We start from the raw sequence: 17532 nt of genomic DNA, 5'->3' as shown, positions 1-17532 counted from the left end.
GTGTTAGTTTCTGATGCGATTTTTATTTTTAGCTTATTTCTAGAGGAAACAGTTTTGAATAACACATTTGCAGGATTCTAATTCAAATGATTTTAAGGACAAGGCAGTATTCCTGAAGAAATGACTGGAAGTCGTGTTTGCTGTCTCTGTCATTCAGCCTGATGCCGAGCAGCTGTGCACGGTAGCAGCACAGACCTGGGGAAATGCTTGACTCCTTTTATTGTCCCAGCCATCTCTTTCCATGTTAAAACGTTCATGGCAAATTCACCCTCCATTCTTTCCCCACCACTGACTTTTTTAACATTGAAGTGAGCTTTCTATTATCTAGCAGGATTTAAAGGAAAGGAGGGAGGTTGGAGAAAGGATTCTGTCTGTTCATTATGTCCTTCCACAGCCCATTTATACATACTACAGTATATCTTACAAACTTATTTATCACCCTAATTTGTTTTCGCTCACATCATGAAGTTAGTTTGTTGTCTTCATTTGTCTATAAGATTGTACCCTTTAAATTGCTTCAAAGCACAAGCATAAAATATGATGTACAGTTTATTTATTTATTTATTGAATTGTAGTTGATTTACAAAGTTGTGTTAGTTTCTGGCATACAGCGTAGTGATTCAGTTGTATGTATACATATATATTCTTTTTCATATTCTTCCCTTCTGATTGTAGGTTATTACAAGATAGTAAATACAGTTCCCTGTGTTACAGAATACATCCTTGTTGTTCGTCTATTTTGTGTATAGTAGTTAGTATCTGCTAATCCCAAACTTCTAATTTATCCCCCCGCCTTTCCCCTTTGGTAACTGTGAGTTTGTTTTCTATGTCTGCGAGTCTCTTTTCTGTTTTATAAATAAGTTCATTTGTATCTTTAAATTTTAGATTCCACAAAGAAGTGATAGCATATGATGTTTATCTTTCTCTGACTGACATCCTTCACTTAGTATGATAATCTCTAGGTCCATCCATGTTGCTGCAAATGACAGAATTTCATTCCTTTTTATGGCTGAGTAGTATTCCATGGTATATATATACACATTTCCTTTACCCAGTCATCTGTCAGTGGACATTGAGGCTGCTTCCATGTCTTGGCTGTTGTAAATAGTGCTACCATGAATAATACACAGTTTTAATACAATGTAGTAGCTGCTAGAATTTTTCTTGTATCCACTTCTAAAACTTGACTAGTCCAAAAAGAGCATTTATTGATTTTTTTAATGAAATGCTAGGCACTAGGTGGATATAACAGAAAGCTGGGTCCCTCCTAAGCAAGGGGCAAAAGCCTGTTCTCTGGCTGCCCAGAGCAGCCATCTCCTCCCCCACCACCTCCATAGTTCAACCTTTAATTATGAAGAGATGAGGATTTGGGTTTTTTTTTCTTAAGTATGGGGAGAGAATACCCAAACTCTGATTCTATTAATGAAGAAACAGGGGCAAGGAATAGTCTCCAAAAAATATTTTTGGATATTAAAAAGAAAAGTATACATTTTTCTAAGGAAAAAAATGACACAAATGAACTTATATACAAAATAGACACAGACTCACAGACATAGAGAACAAACTTCTGGTTACCAGGGGGGAAAGGGGAGAGTGGAGCGATAAATTAGGAGTTTGGGATTTGCAGATACAAACTACTATATATAAAATAGATAAACAACAACGTCCTACAGTATAGCACAGGAAACTGTATTCAATATCTTGTAGTAGCCTATAATGAAAAAGAATATGAAAAAGATTATATCTAAAACTGAATCTCTATGCTGTACACCAGAAACTAACACAACATTGTAAACTGACTGTACTTCAGTTAAAGAAAATGTCTTTCCTTCGTTCCTTCTTAGGCCTGTATTCTCTGTAGCTGGTTCCATAGCAACATAGCAGACAGTTAGGAGGTGCCCATTGGTGACAAAGAGTCAGCTAGCTGAGCTCAGGGCCCCTAAAGATGTATGTGTTTTTGAAGATATGATTTATGTGTTTTTGAAGGTATGATTTATGTATTTGTATGATTTATAACAAGCTCATCTTGTTAGAACCCATGCTCATGATGTAAATTTCAAAAAAAAAAAATACGACCATAGTGATGACATGGAAATAAAAGCATTTTAACAGTCACCATGGAAATACTGGTTATTAGACTGTCAGTCTTTTAAAGTTAGGGGTTTTGATGATTTTTTAAAATTCTTCTATTAAATTCTGATCAATAGACACCTATAAATGCAGAGTTTTGTCTCCATAGGACATCCAGAATGGGTCGGAAGTTGAGGTTTTGGGTTAATCCGGTCAGTAGGCTCTTACCTGACAGGAGGTCTTTCAGAGTAACCTGGAGCTTTCTGTGGCCACAACTGGGGCTTCAGTATTTCTAGATTTAACTGGTCTGTTGCTATTCAGTCACTTCTGAAAGAACCACTTGATCCTAAAAGGACCCATATGGTCAACATTTATTTAACGGTTGGATGAAAACTGTTGGGTCTGGTTCCATCTGGTTTTCCCACGTAGGCATGACTCGGACATCTCATTTACAAGGCTTAGTAGTTTCCTGTGTACATGCCTCCATGTGAGCATGTCTGTGTGTGTTGCAGTTCTGTTAATTTATTCAAGCACTGTTTGGCACCTATGCTAAGCTCTGAGGATACCAAAATGGTAGAGGCATGATCCTTGATCTCTGCATATTCACAAACTGGTAGGGGGGAGGCATCTAAACAAAATCTGTATGATGTATTGTGAAGTAGGAATTGAATACCTTGAAAGTATCTAAGAAAGTTAAATCAGTGTTGTCCAAGGGTGTGACAGGGTTTAGATGGGGAAAGAACTATCCATTCCACTGGAGCATAGTGGAAAGCGCTGGATTTGGAAACAAGCATCTATTTACTGGCTTCCAGCGAGTTACTTTACTACACTGAGCCTCAGTTTTCTCATCTATAGTATGGGGTTAACAATACTCACTTTGCATCTCTTTATGTTGGGATCAGCAGATAACTCCCTTCCCTGTCTTAGGCCCTTTCAGGCCAGGCACCATGTGTGGCCAGGCAGCATGTTGTTGACTGTTGGATGGGAGGGGCAGAGAAGAGATCAGTTCTTGTGGGGTTGCATGGGGACAGGACTCCCATTCTGAATGAGAGCCAGGAAAAAGCACACCTGGGTCAGCTATTGTCTCACTCCCCCTGGGAGCTCATTTGGACAATGGATGGCTTATCTTTTCCCAGCAAAGCCTTTGCATATTTTACTGTCCTTACAAGTTGACTGAGGGACCTGGTCAGATTACCTACTGCTTCAGACTACTTTTTACTGTGAGCTTCAACCCTGGGACCAACTTGATGATTCCTCAGGGCTTGCCCTAATTCTTAAGTCACTGAAGAAGATATTTAAACGTCCCACTATCAAGTTATCTAGGATTCTTTCCCAGTTGACAAGCAAACAGTAGATGGTCATGAATAGTAAGTACTGAATACCTAATTTCTGGGGATGGTGGAGTGCTTTACTTTTTAATGAAATTTTGTATGACTGGTCAATGGACATTGTGCCCTAAGATAGCCTTTAAACATCTAAGTGATGCAGTTTGGGGAGGAGTATTGAAACAAAACATAGCTAATTACCCTTTATAATTCTTAGTGAATTTCAGTCCTCTAGCCCAATCAACCTAGGTAGAACTCTCTAATATGCCTCTTCAGTCTACCAGTGGTGATTATATCCCATAGCAATCAGTCTTTGCCTTCTGATATTTTATTGCAAAGTAACTTACCCATAACTGAGGATGCAAGTGGTAACTAACTTGCCCCCTGTCACAGCAAGAGAGACAAGACTGAAACCCCCATCTGTCTGACCCAACACCCACTGGTGGGAGGATTCCGTTTCCTGACAAAGGAAAATGCACTGGAAACAACAATTTCCCCCAATATAATGCTGGCTTGGTTATTCTGGAGAAATGATGGAGTGCCAAAGCATGCGCCCCTTTGTTTCTTCCAGGAGAGAAACCCTACAAGTGTACCTGGGAAGGCTGTACCTGGAAGTTCGCTCGTTCGGATGAACTGACAAGGCATTACCGCAAACACACGGGAGTGAAGCCATTCAAGTGCGCGGACTGTGATCGCAGCTTTTCCCGGTCAGATCACTTGGCACTGCACCGCCGGAGGCACATGCTGGTGTGAGGAAGGCTACCTGTCCAGCTGAACGTAAGAGCTGGATCTCTTAGCGGCACCCAATTCAGCAGGGCTGAATCCCCTTCACAGTGTTAACACAAAAGGGCATCACCATCCCACGATGTCTGAAACCAGAGCAGGAAAAAGGAGTGGTAACACTTCTCCTTTCGACCTGAAGGTAACCCCCATCATGACTCCCCAAGAAACGACTTCACGCTGGCCTGGGAGATCGGTGACACCCATGCTGAAGAGACAGGCATTGTTTTCCGTGCGGTGTCCTCTGCCATTTAAAGATGTTTGTAGTTTGTACATTTTCTGAGCTGTCAGACGTTTTGTTATTGATACTTTCAAGGTCGTCTACCACACATTGATGGCTAGAGCAAGACCTTTTAAATTTGGATTATTCTCCCATCATCCCACCCCTTAACCCCTTTTTACAAAAGTTTTAGTTACTGAGTGAGATAGAACACACGTCCAATCTGTTACCAGCAAGCAGCATGAAAGTAGAAAAGAAGCAGCTGTTGGAGAGGTTCCATTACCTGAAAAGAAAGGCGTGCTCAGGCAGCCCTTTCCAATAGTGATGGCAGCAACCAGATACCACCCGCGACTTGTCATTATGCCATGCCCTGGAGAAAACCGACATTGAATCCGTCATTTGTTTGTTGTTGATTGTTTTTGTTTTGTTTTGATTCTGTTTTGTTCATCTGTCCGAGCAGAGGGGCTGCGACATTTCAGTTGGAGTCTCGTCCCGCTGTCTGCCCTGGCGTGGATGGGCACAGAGCTGTTCTGTGGTTGAATAGGAAGAGCCTGTGTTAAAAAAAACTACTGCCCCACTTCAAATTGCAGTGTTCTGTCAGCTGGGCATCATCTCTTCCTACCCCTAGTATTTGATTACAAGGAATCAGGGGGAAAAAAAGCTTCCTTAGACACACTGGCACCAAGGTAAGAGGTGGGACGGCCCGGGCAAAGTCAGTGAACGTGAAAAAATCAGACAAAGCAGAGATGGAAATAATGCGCCTCTTGAGGAGAAAAGCAATAACGAATAAAAGGACTTTTCCTACAGTAACTTCACTGAGGACTCACGTTACCGATTTTCATACTTACTAAAGGGATTGTAAAAAAACACCCCAGCATTTTAGATGTCTTGGTTACATTTACAGCACTGAGGTAATCTTTCTGCTGTTTGTTGTCCTGCTTGGTTGAGTACCACGGTTAAAGATTACGCTCCCCGTTTTCTTGTTTGAAAACAGTTATTTGGTGACCAGGAAGGCCACGGAGGCAAGGCAGGGAATTAAGTCTTAGGTGAACGGGTCAATTCTCCTTGGGCCCGAGTCAGTGGGAAGGGAATGCTCCCAAGGAAAGCCTGACATGGTGCTAGTTCCCCTCTTGGAGAGCCAAGGATACGTGACTCCCCAGTGGGTTCTTCTCTACAGGTTTCACTTTCTAAGCTGTATTAAGACCCAGTGGTTCTGCAGTGATATTTGCAGGGACTTTGAACCTGCTCGTCCTGCGCTGAGGGTGAGAGGCAGTGACAGTGCCGTCAACCCCCTAAAATTATGAGCCTTTTTTGCAACTAGCAAAGTCTACAGTAAGCGAAGCAATACATCACCAGTGAGCATTCTTTCAGAAAAATTACCTTTTTTTTTTCCCCCACTAAAAGCTGGGTTTTTTCAGCTTTCTGTGGCTAAGGGGCTTGGTGAGGTTTTTTGTTACTGTTGTTAAGATTTTTTATAGCTTAGGTATAAGAAGTGGCCAGCATAGACCTTTGCAATATATTTTAATTACAAACACTTGATTTGGGGAATTGCACAAATCAACCTCACAATATAACTAGCTCATTTTGAAAGGTTTGAACATTCTGAAAAAATTTCTGGCTGCAGAATTATCCTTTCCAGGATTATCTTCTGAGTCAGATGATCTTATTCTGATGAAGCAAAAGCTATAAACATTGAAATAAGGACGATTTATGTTGGGTGGCATTGAAAGAATTTTTTTTTTTTTTTAATGTTCAAGCAACAACATAATGATTTTCAGGTCAAATTCTGTCTTCAAAAAGGTGTGCTCTACTTTTTCTGCCAGGTCGTAAAAATTCATGATGCAATTTCCCTCCAACAAGGGCTGAAATTCTATGGATAAATAGCTTCTTTAGCAACACAATGTACTACCCACCAAGCACTAGGCTTTTTCTTACCTACTGGAACATTTTTTATCTATACTATATGCAACTCCTACTTCTCATTGCCTGTGAGCGTTTTGAATAGAAATGCCAGTGTTGGTTACTGGTTAGTGGCGAAGAACACAGAGAGTAGCAAACACAAGAGCATGGCGAACACAGCTCTGAAATCCTCTGTGCTAGCCCTAGAACCGAGTTGGCAGGTAGTAGGTGAATCACTGAGGTGAAGGGCAGACTTGATTTAATTCTGCTTGCTCTCCTAAGAAGGGCCAGTCCTTTTCTCTGCTGAGAGATCCTGAGAGCGTTCCAGGGAGAAACGGTTTTTAGAATTCATAGAGCTGACAGGCAGTGGGAGCTTCCTGAGTGACAGCTCGATTTAAAATTAGCACAGAATGAAATGAGCTGCTTCTCTCCAATAACATAAGAAAGATTCAGGGAAGTAAGATTTTCTGCTTACCCCCAAAAGTGGAAACCCAACTAAGACAGTAAGTTTACAGATGAAACCTGTCAGCAGTGTGTCATTTCCCCCCTTTTGACACACCAGTACTTCTAAGGAGGGATCCAAGCACAAGGAGGGGATGAGTTGCTGAAACTCAGCTGGAGCTTGTCTTGGGACATAGCAAATTCTCCTTGGTGAATTTTCTACGAGTGTTTCCTCATGGAAGGGAAAGTGGTTTGGTAGAGAAGGGATTATATTTTTAAGTAAGTATATCTTCAGGCATGGACAAGCCTCCTCCATTTCATCTTCTGTCCATCCTAACCTCTTTTTAAAAGCACAGTAAATGGTGAACAACAGAAAAGGAGTAGAATCCAAAGGGCTTCTCAGTTGTTTCCAAACTAGAAGCGTTCTTTGGTTTTAAATGTGAACCTGGGTGTGTGTGCATGTTTGGGAACTCGGACACAGGTAGCTGTAATGGCTTGAGAAGCTACAGTTGACTTAACTGTATAGATTGATTTCAAGGCAGTTAATGTTATTTGAAAAGTTAATGAGGTTCAGACTTTGAGGTGTTAGTAGATCCCCTCCTCATTCCGATGGTAGGTTGTTTGAGAAAAGGTTTGTGCTTCCCCGTCCACCCACAGCCCATCCTGTCAGTTGTGTGTGGACTCTGAGAATCCTGCTTGATAGCTTGTCTTAAGTTCTATTAAGGCATTTAGACTGGAATTCCTAACGGCTTTACCATAAAGATCATACTATTACCTGGCATTACTTTTATAAAACACTATAGGACATTTATTTTCAAAGGCAATTGAATAACAATAACATAAACCACATTTTTTTTTAAAGAGCACTTTTTATTCACTTTAAAGTTTTAAGTGGGAAACAGGAAGAGGAATGTCAGGGGGAAAGAAACTTGCAAAATGCTACAGTGTTTACAAATGCCAGTTCTAGACGATTAAACAAACCATTCTCATTATGGTTCAAATTGGGAGTAGCTTAGACAAAGATTGTGTTCATCTTTATACAGTTGTTTTAACTTCAAATTGCTACTTGTGTTTTAAACATAAATATAATTCTGCACTTTGAAATCAGTTCATTAGATTGATAACATGTAAATGGATAAAGATGCAGTATTCCTTATTCTGTACTTTATTTATTATACTTACCAAAGCTGCAATTGAATAAATCCAGTGAGGTGAGGCCTTCAAGTGTATTAATACGCCTTTGTTATATTGTTACGACTGCTTAGAAATGTAGCCATGATGTTATAAAGGTGTCTTAGCATTTATAATAAGGATGGACAGACTTTAAGCAGTGTTAAGAACACCAGCATTCCTGATACATTGAGCTGTGGACTTTGTGTAAGGCGCTGAACGTGAGATAACTCTTATGAATCGTAATAGGCCCGGGAAGCCTTAACGCTCATAGTCCATAATCCGGTCTCCGATTTTGCTCCTTACTAATCAATGCCTGTAAATTTTAGGGGTAAATGTATTCTACAACTTCATTGATCAGATCTCTTCCTTCCATTTTTCTAAGGTAGTGCATCTCATTAAAACATCTCAATTTGATTTTGTTTTGCTTAGGAGAGGGGTTTGCTAAGTCATGTCTTCCATTTCTGCTTTTCCCCACACTGCCTTCCACTTACCTGTGCCGGCACTTCCCCCCGCCGCCACCCCCGATACATGCACACCTGTATACACACCTGTACATGCAGCAGCCAGTGGGCTAGTAAATATCAACAAAGAACTTTTTTAAAAGAATGAATTTGTAATAACTCATGCTGTCTAGAAATGTAAGTTATTTACCTTATTAGGGAATCAGCTTATAATGCTATATATGACTTTGCCTGCATTTTATAGTTAAGAAGTGTACATAAAAAGTTAAAATGCTATATTTTCACAGTTTCATTATAGAATAATGTCTGTTTAGCAACTCATGTCCATTGGTACTTTAAATATGTTAAATACTGTGCAACTGCAATAGAAAATCAGATTTTCATAAGAAAATGAAATAGGAGGATACTGCATCTTTAAAAAAATAGAATGAAGATATTTTACTGTATTCGTAACGTGTGATAGCGGAAAAAGTATTTTCAAACTCACAAATTTTACAAAGGTTGTAAATAGTTTGATGAAGTATGTTGGGAAAAAGAGCTTCTAGTTTTCATCACAATAAAATAAAAAAAAAAAAACTTGTTCAGACATGCCTTGTATATCTTACACCCATTTAGCGATATTGCTATGGGAACTCTGTTCTGCTTTGTCAGAGAGGAGCCCTTGTGCTATCTGACAAAATGGAGTGGCCCCTTGTTTCAATTTAGCTGGAATGGTTGAGAACACAACAAGTCATTTTAAGTTGCAGACAGCTGATTCCAAACTCAGACTTGTCTTTACCTGAAGAGAGAGAAACAGCTGCCCAGGATCTTACTTGTGCTAAAAAGAAGCATCTAGCAATTGTTCTCTTTTCTCAGTTATCTTCCTCCTTAATAAGGCAGTTCTCGATCAGAAAACAACTCTACAGGTGTTGACATTTGTTGAATCCCAGAGGGAATCCTTTTAGCGGTAGCTGCGTGTTGACAAGGCGAAGTGCCACGAATACGGCCACACGTGAAATGAATCTCTGCTGGCGATAGGAATACGCTAATGCCCACTTTCAGAAATGAATTAAAAGCTAAAAGTGCCTGTCAGTAATCATTATGACCAATGAGATATTCCTATACTTTTCACATAGCAATAATTCTTCATCAGACTGGGTCTTTCCTCCACGTTTGGGAAACATTCACACTCAGAGTAAATCTATGCACGTCGTAAATTGAATCTGTTCACACACACCCTCAGAAATTATTTGGTGTGTTTTAAATATGCCTGATCTTGTTTATGTGAGCATTTCTTCACTTCATCTTTCTTACAGAATGTAAGAATGTAAATCTGAACTTTATGATTATCTTCAGCATACTCTCTGGCACATGGCAGTTATAATTTTGAGCTGAAAACTTCACTGTGATTTGCCCCAAACTTAGGAAGCACTGTGTGTGGCTCAAAAAGATTTGCTCAGTTAACAGAAGCCAGTTTGTTTAGCGAAGCACTAGAGATATTTATTTGTTAGTTTTCCTTTATTTTCTCCACTAATATCAAATGCACAAATCCATGTTTACATTTCTTCCTTTCCTTTTTTCCCTAATACTTCCTGTTCTCATCAGAGAACCACTTTGGAGTGAATACAACGCAATCACTTCTCTCTGAAAAGTCTGCTGAAGGAGAAGTGAGCCTTAGTGAGCCTAGCCTTTGACCCAGGTTTGCAGTTAGTCCTGGAAATGAACCGATTTACATTCAGAACTTCACCATACTTTTCTATCATTATTTCACTGCTGAAAGTAGAGTCATGAATAGAAATGTACAAGGAGACGATACGAATAGACAAGAGCCCTGGAAATTCTCCAGCCCCGCCATCTCAGCACATATCCACCCAAACAAGCTATTGAGGTCTATCAGTAAAATTACACTCTTTTTGGAGCCAAATACTTGGAAAGAGCAAGTTTAAAAGTATTACTATGATTAGACACTCAGGCTTTAGACAGTGAAGACTACCACGACGGACAGTGTTCTCCAGAGCCAGACCACAGGCCTGGGAAACCGTCTCCTGTTCCCTCCTCCGTGATTCAGAAAAAAGGAAAAGAAGGAAATGTACCAGGATAGGGTCTAAAATAACCAGTTAACATGTCAAAGGGAAGCTGCTGGGTTCCTTAACCTCACTCATGTCTTCTACCTGAGCTGTTTTCTGCAAGTTGTCTGAAAGTACTAAAAGGACTTGAAAGCTCAAAGATTCAGCAGACCATGAAAAGAATAGCTATTCTTTTAAGTAAACTCTTCCCGTGTGCCAAGCACTAATCAGGTGATTTTTAGACGTATGACCTCTAATCTGTACAACAGTTCTAGATTTTATGGGTGGGAAACTGAGGCACGGAGACAGTGGCTGAGTTGTCTGCAAACACAGAAATAGTGAATGGCAGAGTGGGGACGTAGACTTACCCCTGTCTGGCTCTAAAGCCTGGATTCCTTCCAGTGCATCATACTGCGTTTGTGTTCCCAGCAGCCAACTTTCTATATCTAACTCTTAAGTAGTTTTACTATGGATGTGTAGTCATCATATTTTCCAAATAAGATACAGGGACATGATACAGCACATGATTTGACAGTGGTACGTAATATTTGAACTCAGTCCTCTCCTGGAAGATCACACATGAAGGGTGATTATAAATAAACAACAACAACCAGGTGTCTCCCTGAATTTGCCATTTGCCTTCCAAATATTTGACCTGGAGATCGTAAGTCATTAAAACTCTTCTCCACTTCAGAGCATTTTAGGCAGAGCAGATTTTCGCAACTCCATGTATTTATTTGTAGGAATACCAAAAGCCTCTCCACCTCTGTAGATCTTCTAGACTATGTTTAAGTTGCATGTGAAATGTTCACCTCTGTGGAGCTAGTGGTTTGTAACAGAGCCCGCTCTTGGCTGTTGTTAAGGGGATGGCGATCACAAACATTTCGGTGATGTGCAGGAAGAGAGAACGGAAAATTCCTTTTCAGATTTCTCGCCTACCAGTGCCACCTTGGAATGTTTTAAATAGTCTTTAAAATAGTTTGTTTATAGTATTGCTGTGCATTTAATTGAGTTTTACGTAGGAAGCTGTCCAACATCAGAGAAATGGCCCTCCCCCCCTTTTCTGTGCAGAACAAGGTCCCTGACAGTATTGATTCATGCAAGTACTAATGGACTTTGAAAACATTAAGAGAATGTCATTTCACATGGGGTTTCTTTTTCTGAAAATGAGTCTCCTGAATTATGATCTTTCTCCCTGTTACTTGGCTGAGGCAAGAGATAAAACCTGTATAAACAAATTCCCTTCAACGCTGAGAGCAAGTGTTCTGGGTGCACAGCCCACCGCGGAAAAGGGCTCTCTCCTCAGTTAATTGGGTTTCACAGGCATTAATTTCTCAACAGCAAAACCGCAACCTTAAGTGAATTGAAAAGAGATGAATAGTGGAAACTGCCACATCAGGACTTTTTCTTTCTGGATTTCAGTTCCAGAAGTTTAAAATGTTTGGGACAACAGAGTTTGCCCTTTGTGCAAAGCAAGAACCAATGACTCTGTGTGAATTATTATATCCTGCTTTTTCCAAAGCAGGCTTACCGTGACTTTCACAGAGATTCATTTTTGTTGAGAAATGAGGGTGGATATGAGGGTAGAATTGGGGTCAAATTCTAGTCAAAGTGCTCAAGTACTCAAAAAATAAGATGTTTTAGGACCATACTGACATCTTCCCTTTTGGCGAATTTCATGCTCCAAAAATATAGCGTAAAACATTATAGAGAATGCTTCTGCTCTCCTTGTGTTTCTAGTTTTCCCATAGCAGACTTTTGTAATTACATACAGACTACAGTATATATTTTGTTCCTTAGACTTTATTACATTGAGTGGTATTGAACTGGGGCACTGGTGCCTATATTCAAGGCTCTTTCCTATCAGCTTGTCTGTCCACAGTTTGTTGTGTTTAAAAATTCATTTTTAAAAATCACCATCCCTTCCACCCCCACGGAATGGTGGCTGTATTGTTTTGTTCATGTCTGTGTGGGACACGTTGCATCACATGACAAACCAGCTCCCCGTGGATGTGAGAGAACCACTTACAAAACCAGCTTGAAAACATCGTCTTCTGTATTATGTCATCCTGCTTCATAACGCAATTACGTGTACCATACCATGCTCATTGGAGAAGCCAGCAAATTCATGTTTGTCCATAGAAGAATGTACTCAGAACTCTCTGTGTCGTAAAATGATGAGAACAGACCACGTTTAAGATACCCACCTGCCACTTAAAATGACTTAGTTATAATTAGCAGTAGTCTAGACGTTGCTCTTGGTGTGTGGGGGTCAAGTCAAACGTCATATATTTTTGAATAACTCTCTTGGTCATATTTGAAAAAAAAATATGTGGGAATGAAGAAAAATATCATCTTTGGCCAAATCAAGCAGGCATCTTTTTCCTTTTCCTTGACCACTTAGCTCATTACACATGGTGATTGGGTTACAAGAGCTATGTAAAAATACAAAAACATCCTTTCATTTACAAAACAGTTATTCTAGGCTTGAAGCCTCTGAACAGCAAATCGAAGAGATGTGCTGCGGCTGATTCACTTTACAGATGTCTCTGTCTCTGACCCCAGAGAGTTAGAACGCCCCAAGGAGGTCCTACGCACTAAAGGATAACCCCCCGCCCCCAATGATGCTGGCAAGCAAATGTGTTAATTTCTTAAATCTTCCTTTGGTTTTCTGTTCAGAGTTTTAATTGCAAATGAATTTATTTCTCCAGCTTATCTAAAGATCTAATTCCCTAATAGTTTCCTCTGCATTTATATACTCTGTAGTGTTTAGGCAACCCCTGTTATAAGTTTATTAATATTATGTAAGTGTTGTTCTTGTATTTATGTATAGTGTATGTATTGTAAATATACTCAGAGCTTTTTTCCTTTTACTGTAAAATGGTGATTTTTTTTTGCCCTATGATAATGTAAAGGGAGACCCTCCTAATGAGATTCTCTCAGAGGATGATTATTCCAGTCTATTCTCAGAGATTTAAATGAACAAGTGTTATCGTTTTTAATGGTGTCTCAGACATATTCTGTTGGTGCATTGCTTTTCTGTATTCAACTTTCCTATGAATTGAGCTGTGAACCGAAATAGAGTTTAAACCTTTAACTGTATGCATTTGTATAATTATCTGAATGAAGGCATGAAGGTTAAATAAAGCATTTTGTATGGAACGAAACTCCCTAATTATTACTAAGGCTGATTCAGACACTTTGGAAATCATAGTTATTAACCATCCTAATTAAACCTTTGTTATGAAAAGTTTTACCATTTGTGTATAGTAATTTAAAACACAGAAACAAGATAGACTCTATACTAAAAAATGAACAGGATTTTTATTTCATAACAACCAGGGCCTAAAGAGGGATTCCTAGTAATATATTTTTATTGAAATTTAATCAGTTACAATGTGTATAGCGTAATGTCCCAGTCATGCATGTATATAAAACATTTATTCATTTTCATATTCTTTTTCATTAAAGGTTATTATAAGATATTGAATGTAGTTCCCTGTGCTATACAGAGGAAATTTGTTTTTTATCTGTTTTTATATATAGTGGTTAACCTTTGCAAATCTCAAACTCCCAAATTTATCCCTCCCCACCCCCTTTCCCCCCAGTAACCATACAATTATTTACTATGTCTGTGAGTCTTTCTGTTTTGTAGATGAGTTCATTATTGTCCTCTTATTCTTTTCTTTTTTTTCTTTTTAGGATTCTACATATGAGTGATATCATGTGGTATTTTTCTTTCTCTTTCTGTCTTACTTCACTTAGAATGAAGATCTCCAGGTCCATCCATGTTGCTGCAAATGGCATTATTCTTTTTATTGCTGAGTAGTATTCTATTGTATAAATATACCACAATTTCTTTATCCAGTCACCTGTTGATGGACATTTAGGTTGCTTCTGTCTTGGCTGTTGTAAATAGTGCTGCTGTGAACATTGGGGTGCATGTGTCTTTTCAAATTGGAGTTCCCTCTGGATATATGCCCAGGAATGGGATTGCTGGATTATATGGTAAGTCTATTTTTAGTTTTGTAAGGAATCTCCATATTATTTTCCATAATGGCTGCACCAAAATACATTCCCACCAACAGTGTAGGAGGGCAGATAATCCTAAAATTTATATGGAATCACAAAAGACCCAGAATTGCCAAAGCAATACTGAAGAAAAAGAATAAAGCTGGAGGAATAACCCTTCCAGACTTCAGACAATATTACAGAGCTGCAGTAATCAAAACAGCATGATATTGGCATAAAAACAGACAACCTGGACCAATGGAACAGAATAAGGAGACCGGAAATGAACCCACAGACCTACAGTCAAGTAACCTAATAATATTTTAATGAATGTAAAATGAAAAAGTGGTCCAGGAATATGAAGTGATATGAAAAAAATTTTTTTCAGAGCCTAAGATTGAATCTCTATAGTTGAATGAATTATCATTTTTTTCAGACTTGGTGTATCATTTAAGTGTAGAATGATCCATGCCAAGGTGAGTTTATTTCTGTAAATTTTTAAGAAAACTGGATTATAAGGCTTTTGATAATAAGACCATTAGTGAGTAGAGTATTTTTTAAATAATTGCTAGAAAAGCACTTGAAAAATCTTTTTAAATATCTTCTTCTTAGTGTCCTTCAATTGAAAGCCTTCTAGAAAAATCCATTCTACAATGAGAATCGTCATAAATACTATGAACAATTATATAGAATGGTGATGGATGATAGATGATAATTAAAATATTAGAGTGCTTCCTGGATGCCAGGCAATGTTTTAAGTATTATTTTGTTCCCTTTATTCATTACAAAAATCCTGAGTTAGGTTCTGTTATTATTCTAACTTCACAGATGAAAACATAAGGTACTGAGTTTAGGCAACTTTCCCAGGATTGGTGTCTTTAGCCACTAAAGGCTTATGAGTTAAGAGGATGGAGAAAGAATGGAAGATGGAAAGCAGGGGTCGAGGCAGGAGAAGGAATAAGTAGCCATGAACATCACAGAAATATTTAACAAATACATTTGATTATGTATGTGCAAATAAGTAGAGCTAAATCCAATAAATACTGTTCTTCATTTCATACTTGGCAACCCATACTGGAGTTTAATAACTCATAAAAATCAGAGACTGAAATTGATTTGTCACTTTATAACTGATTCAGATCCATTCATAAATGAACACTGAGTTGTGTGAAATCACTGTGATCACGAGGGCCACACATTACACCTCACTCCTGTCCAGGCGCTCCTTCCACGTAGGTTGGGAGGCTCCGTGTACTGTTCCTTTGACTTTCCCAAACTTGGTGGCTTTGAGCCCTCTGATGGGGTCCCAGGAGGAGTGGTTCCCTCTCCCAGTGCAAGCTTCCCTGGAACTTCTGTGGCGATCACAAGGTCAGTTTTCCAGAAGAAATCACTCACTAAAGGAATGTAAGTTTCTTTGAAAATGGAGGCAGTACATACGACATTTTTTGCTAAACACTCTGTGAAGACCTTAGTTGTGCCATGTTAGAAATATTCCATTCAGGCAGAAGCCAGTACATTAGAATCGTCTATCTTGTCCTACACTCAACTGCAGCGTGGTAGTAACTTGTAATGCTGAAACTGGTTCATCGTTACTTCATTTGGGGATACAACTTTGTAACCAAATGGTAAGTTGGACTTTAGCTTATGTCTTTGGCCTGATTTTCTGAAAGTTTTCTCTAGGCCACATAAATTGTTAATCCCACTCCAGCTGTGTTCTTGTTTGTTTTTCAGTCCATGCCGGGAGACTTTGCTGTAAGCATAGACCAGTGAGGCAAATCTCATGGAATAGATCACCTGATACTCATCTACTCTCAAGGTAACTTATTTGTCAGTGTGTCTTCCACCAAGTCATTCCTGGATACTTCCACAATGGGTGAAATTATATGGGTGCTCGATAATCTCCGAACTCCCTCAACTCTCACCTTTACTCTAGATGATTGGCCATAGGTGAGATTTGTAATCTAAACATTGATGGTTTCATTGTTTCCCATTCTCTCCCAGTCAATGACTACAAAGCAACAACATGAACTAGTTAAAAATACAGAAACAGCAACATGATTAAGATTAGATTACCTTAGGGCTTTATCAAAAAAAGAAAACTATTTCAGTGCTAGAACAAAATCACACTCCCTAAATAATTATTTCAGTCCCAATGGCCACTGATGGCTTTCATACCATGTAGTGCATTGTCTTCCCACCAAAGTGCATGAGTCCCTTCAACACAATTAGTTCCTTGTGCATTGTCCAAGTGCTCTCTGGATTTAATACATTTCTCTCCTAGCAATGTAATAAGTACAATTTACATCACTTCCCTGTTTAGTCTAAATTCACCAATGAACGCCTACACGGCCCCTACCCTTGAATGATTGTCTATTTCTGAAATAAATTCCATTTTCTTGTACAGGGACAACTTTTACACGATCTTTGTCTTTTATAGTTTCACTGCATTAAATTCACATGCACGTGCGTGTGTGACTCAGATTTATAAGGCCATGATGACACCAGCAACATCAGACTTGAGCAGGTATGCTAAAAACAGGTTCGCTTGAGAATGCCGCAGAATTGCTTAAAAATGTGTCTAGCCAAAACGATGCCCCCTTTTATTATAGCTACAGCGTACACGTGTATACCATATCCATTACCTTGGAGAAGATTGCAGGGTGCTGCACATCTGTGCTATGAGCAACTTCGATGTCCAGGTCCCTTGGAGCTTTTAGACTGTACCAAAGGTTCAGGTCAGTTCAAACATCTCAAGGGTGGTCTTGCTGTGCCCTGGACTCCTCCCAACTCTTCCGCTTGATCGTAGACCAATGCACAAGATAGATGTGGTCATGAAGGGTTAGTAGGACTCATCAGCCTCAGAATCCTTAAAGCTTACACCAGTGTGGCCAGTACATTCCATTGCTCAGCTAAGCAACGTGTGGACCCTGCTTCACCTTTCATTGCTAACTTGGAGCCACTGCTTTGTAATAGGTTCAGCATGAATCCACACAGTCACCTGGCCATTGATGTTGATTCTTTTGTAATATATATATAAAACAATATTATGTATCTTAGGTAAGAACTTAAATTATATTTGATATGTCTAAAACATAGGGGAATAGCTA

The 17532-nt window shown here is 39.2% G+C and overlaps 1 protein-coding gene across 11 annotated transcripts in view; it reads left to right on the top strand.

The window, feature by feature from the left end:
* KLF12 (KLF transcription factor 12) overlaps positions 1-13576 on the top strand; it is a 407719-nt gene extending 394143 nt beyond the window's left edge. For all 11 annotated transcript variants that reach the window (XM_072976354.1, XM_072976357.1, XM_072976356.1 and 8 more), the window contains one exon: positions 3967-13576. In XM_072976354.1, the coding sequence (XP_072832455.1) occupies positions 3967-4148 (182 nt within the window). In that variant the 3' untranslated portion in view covers positions 4149-13576. The remainder of the gene's footprint in view (positions 1-3966) is intronic.
* The last annotated feature ends 3956 nt before the right edge of the window (positions 13577-17532 follow it).

Source organism: Vicugna pacos, chromosome 14 (genome assembly GCF_048564905.1).
Source record: "Vicugna pacos chromosome 14, VicPac4, whole genome shotgun sequence".
Taxonomy (NCBI): Eukaryota; Metazoa; Chordata; class Mammalia; order Artiodactyla; family Camelidae; genus Vicugna; species Vicugna pacos.
Note: the sequence above shows the minus strand (reverse complement) of the source record. Positions and strands in the feature narration are given on the sequence as shown.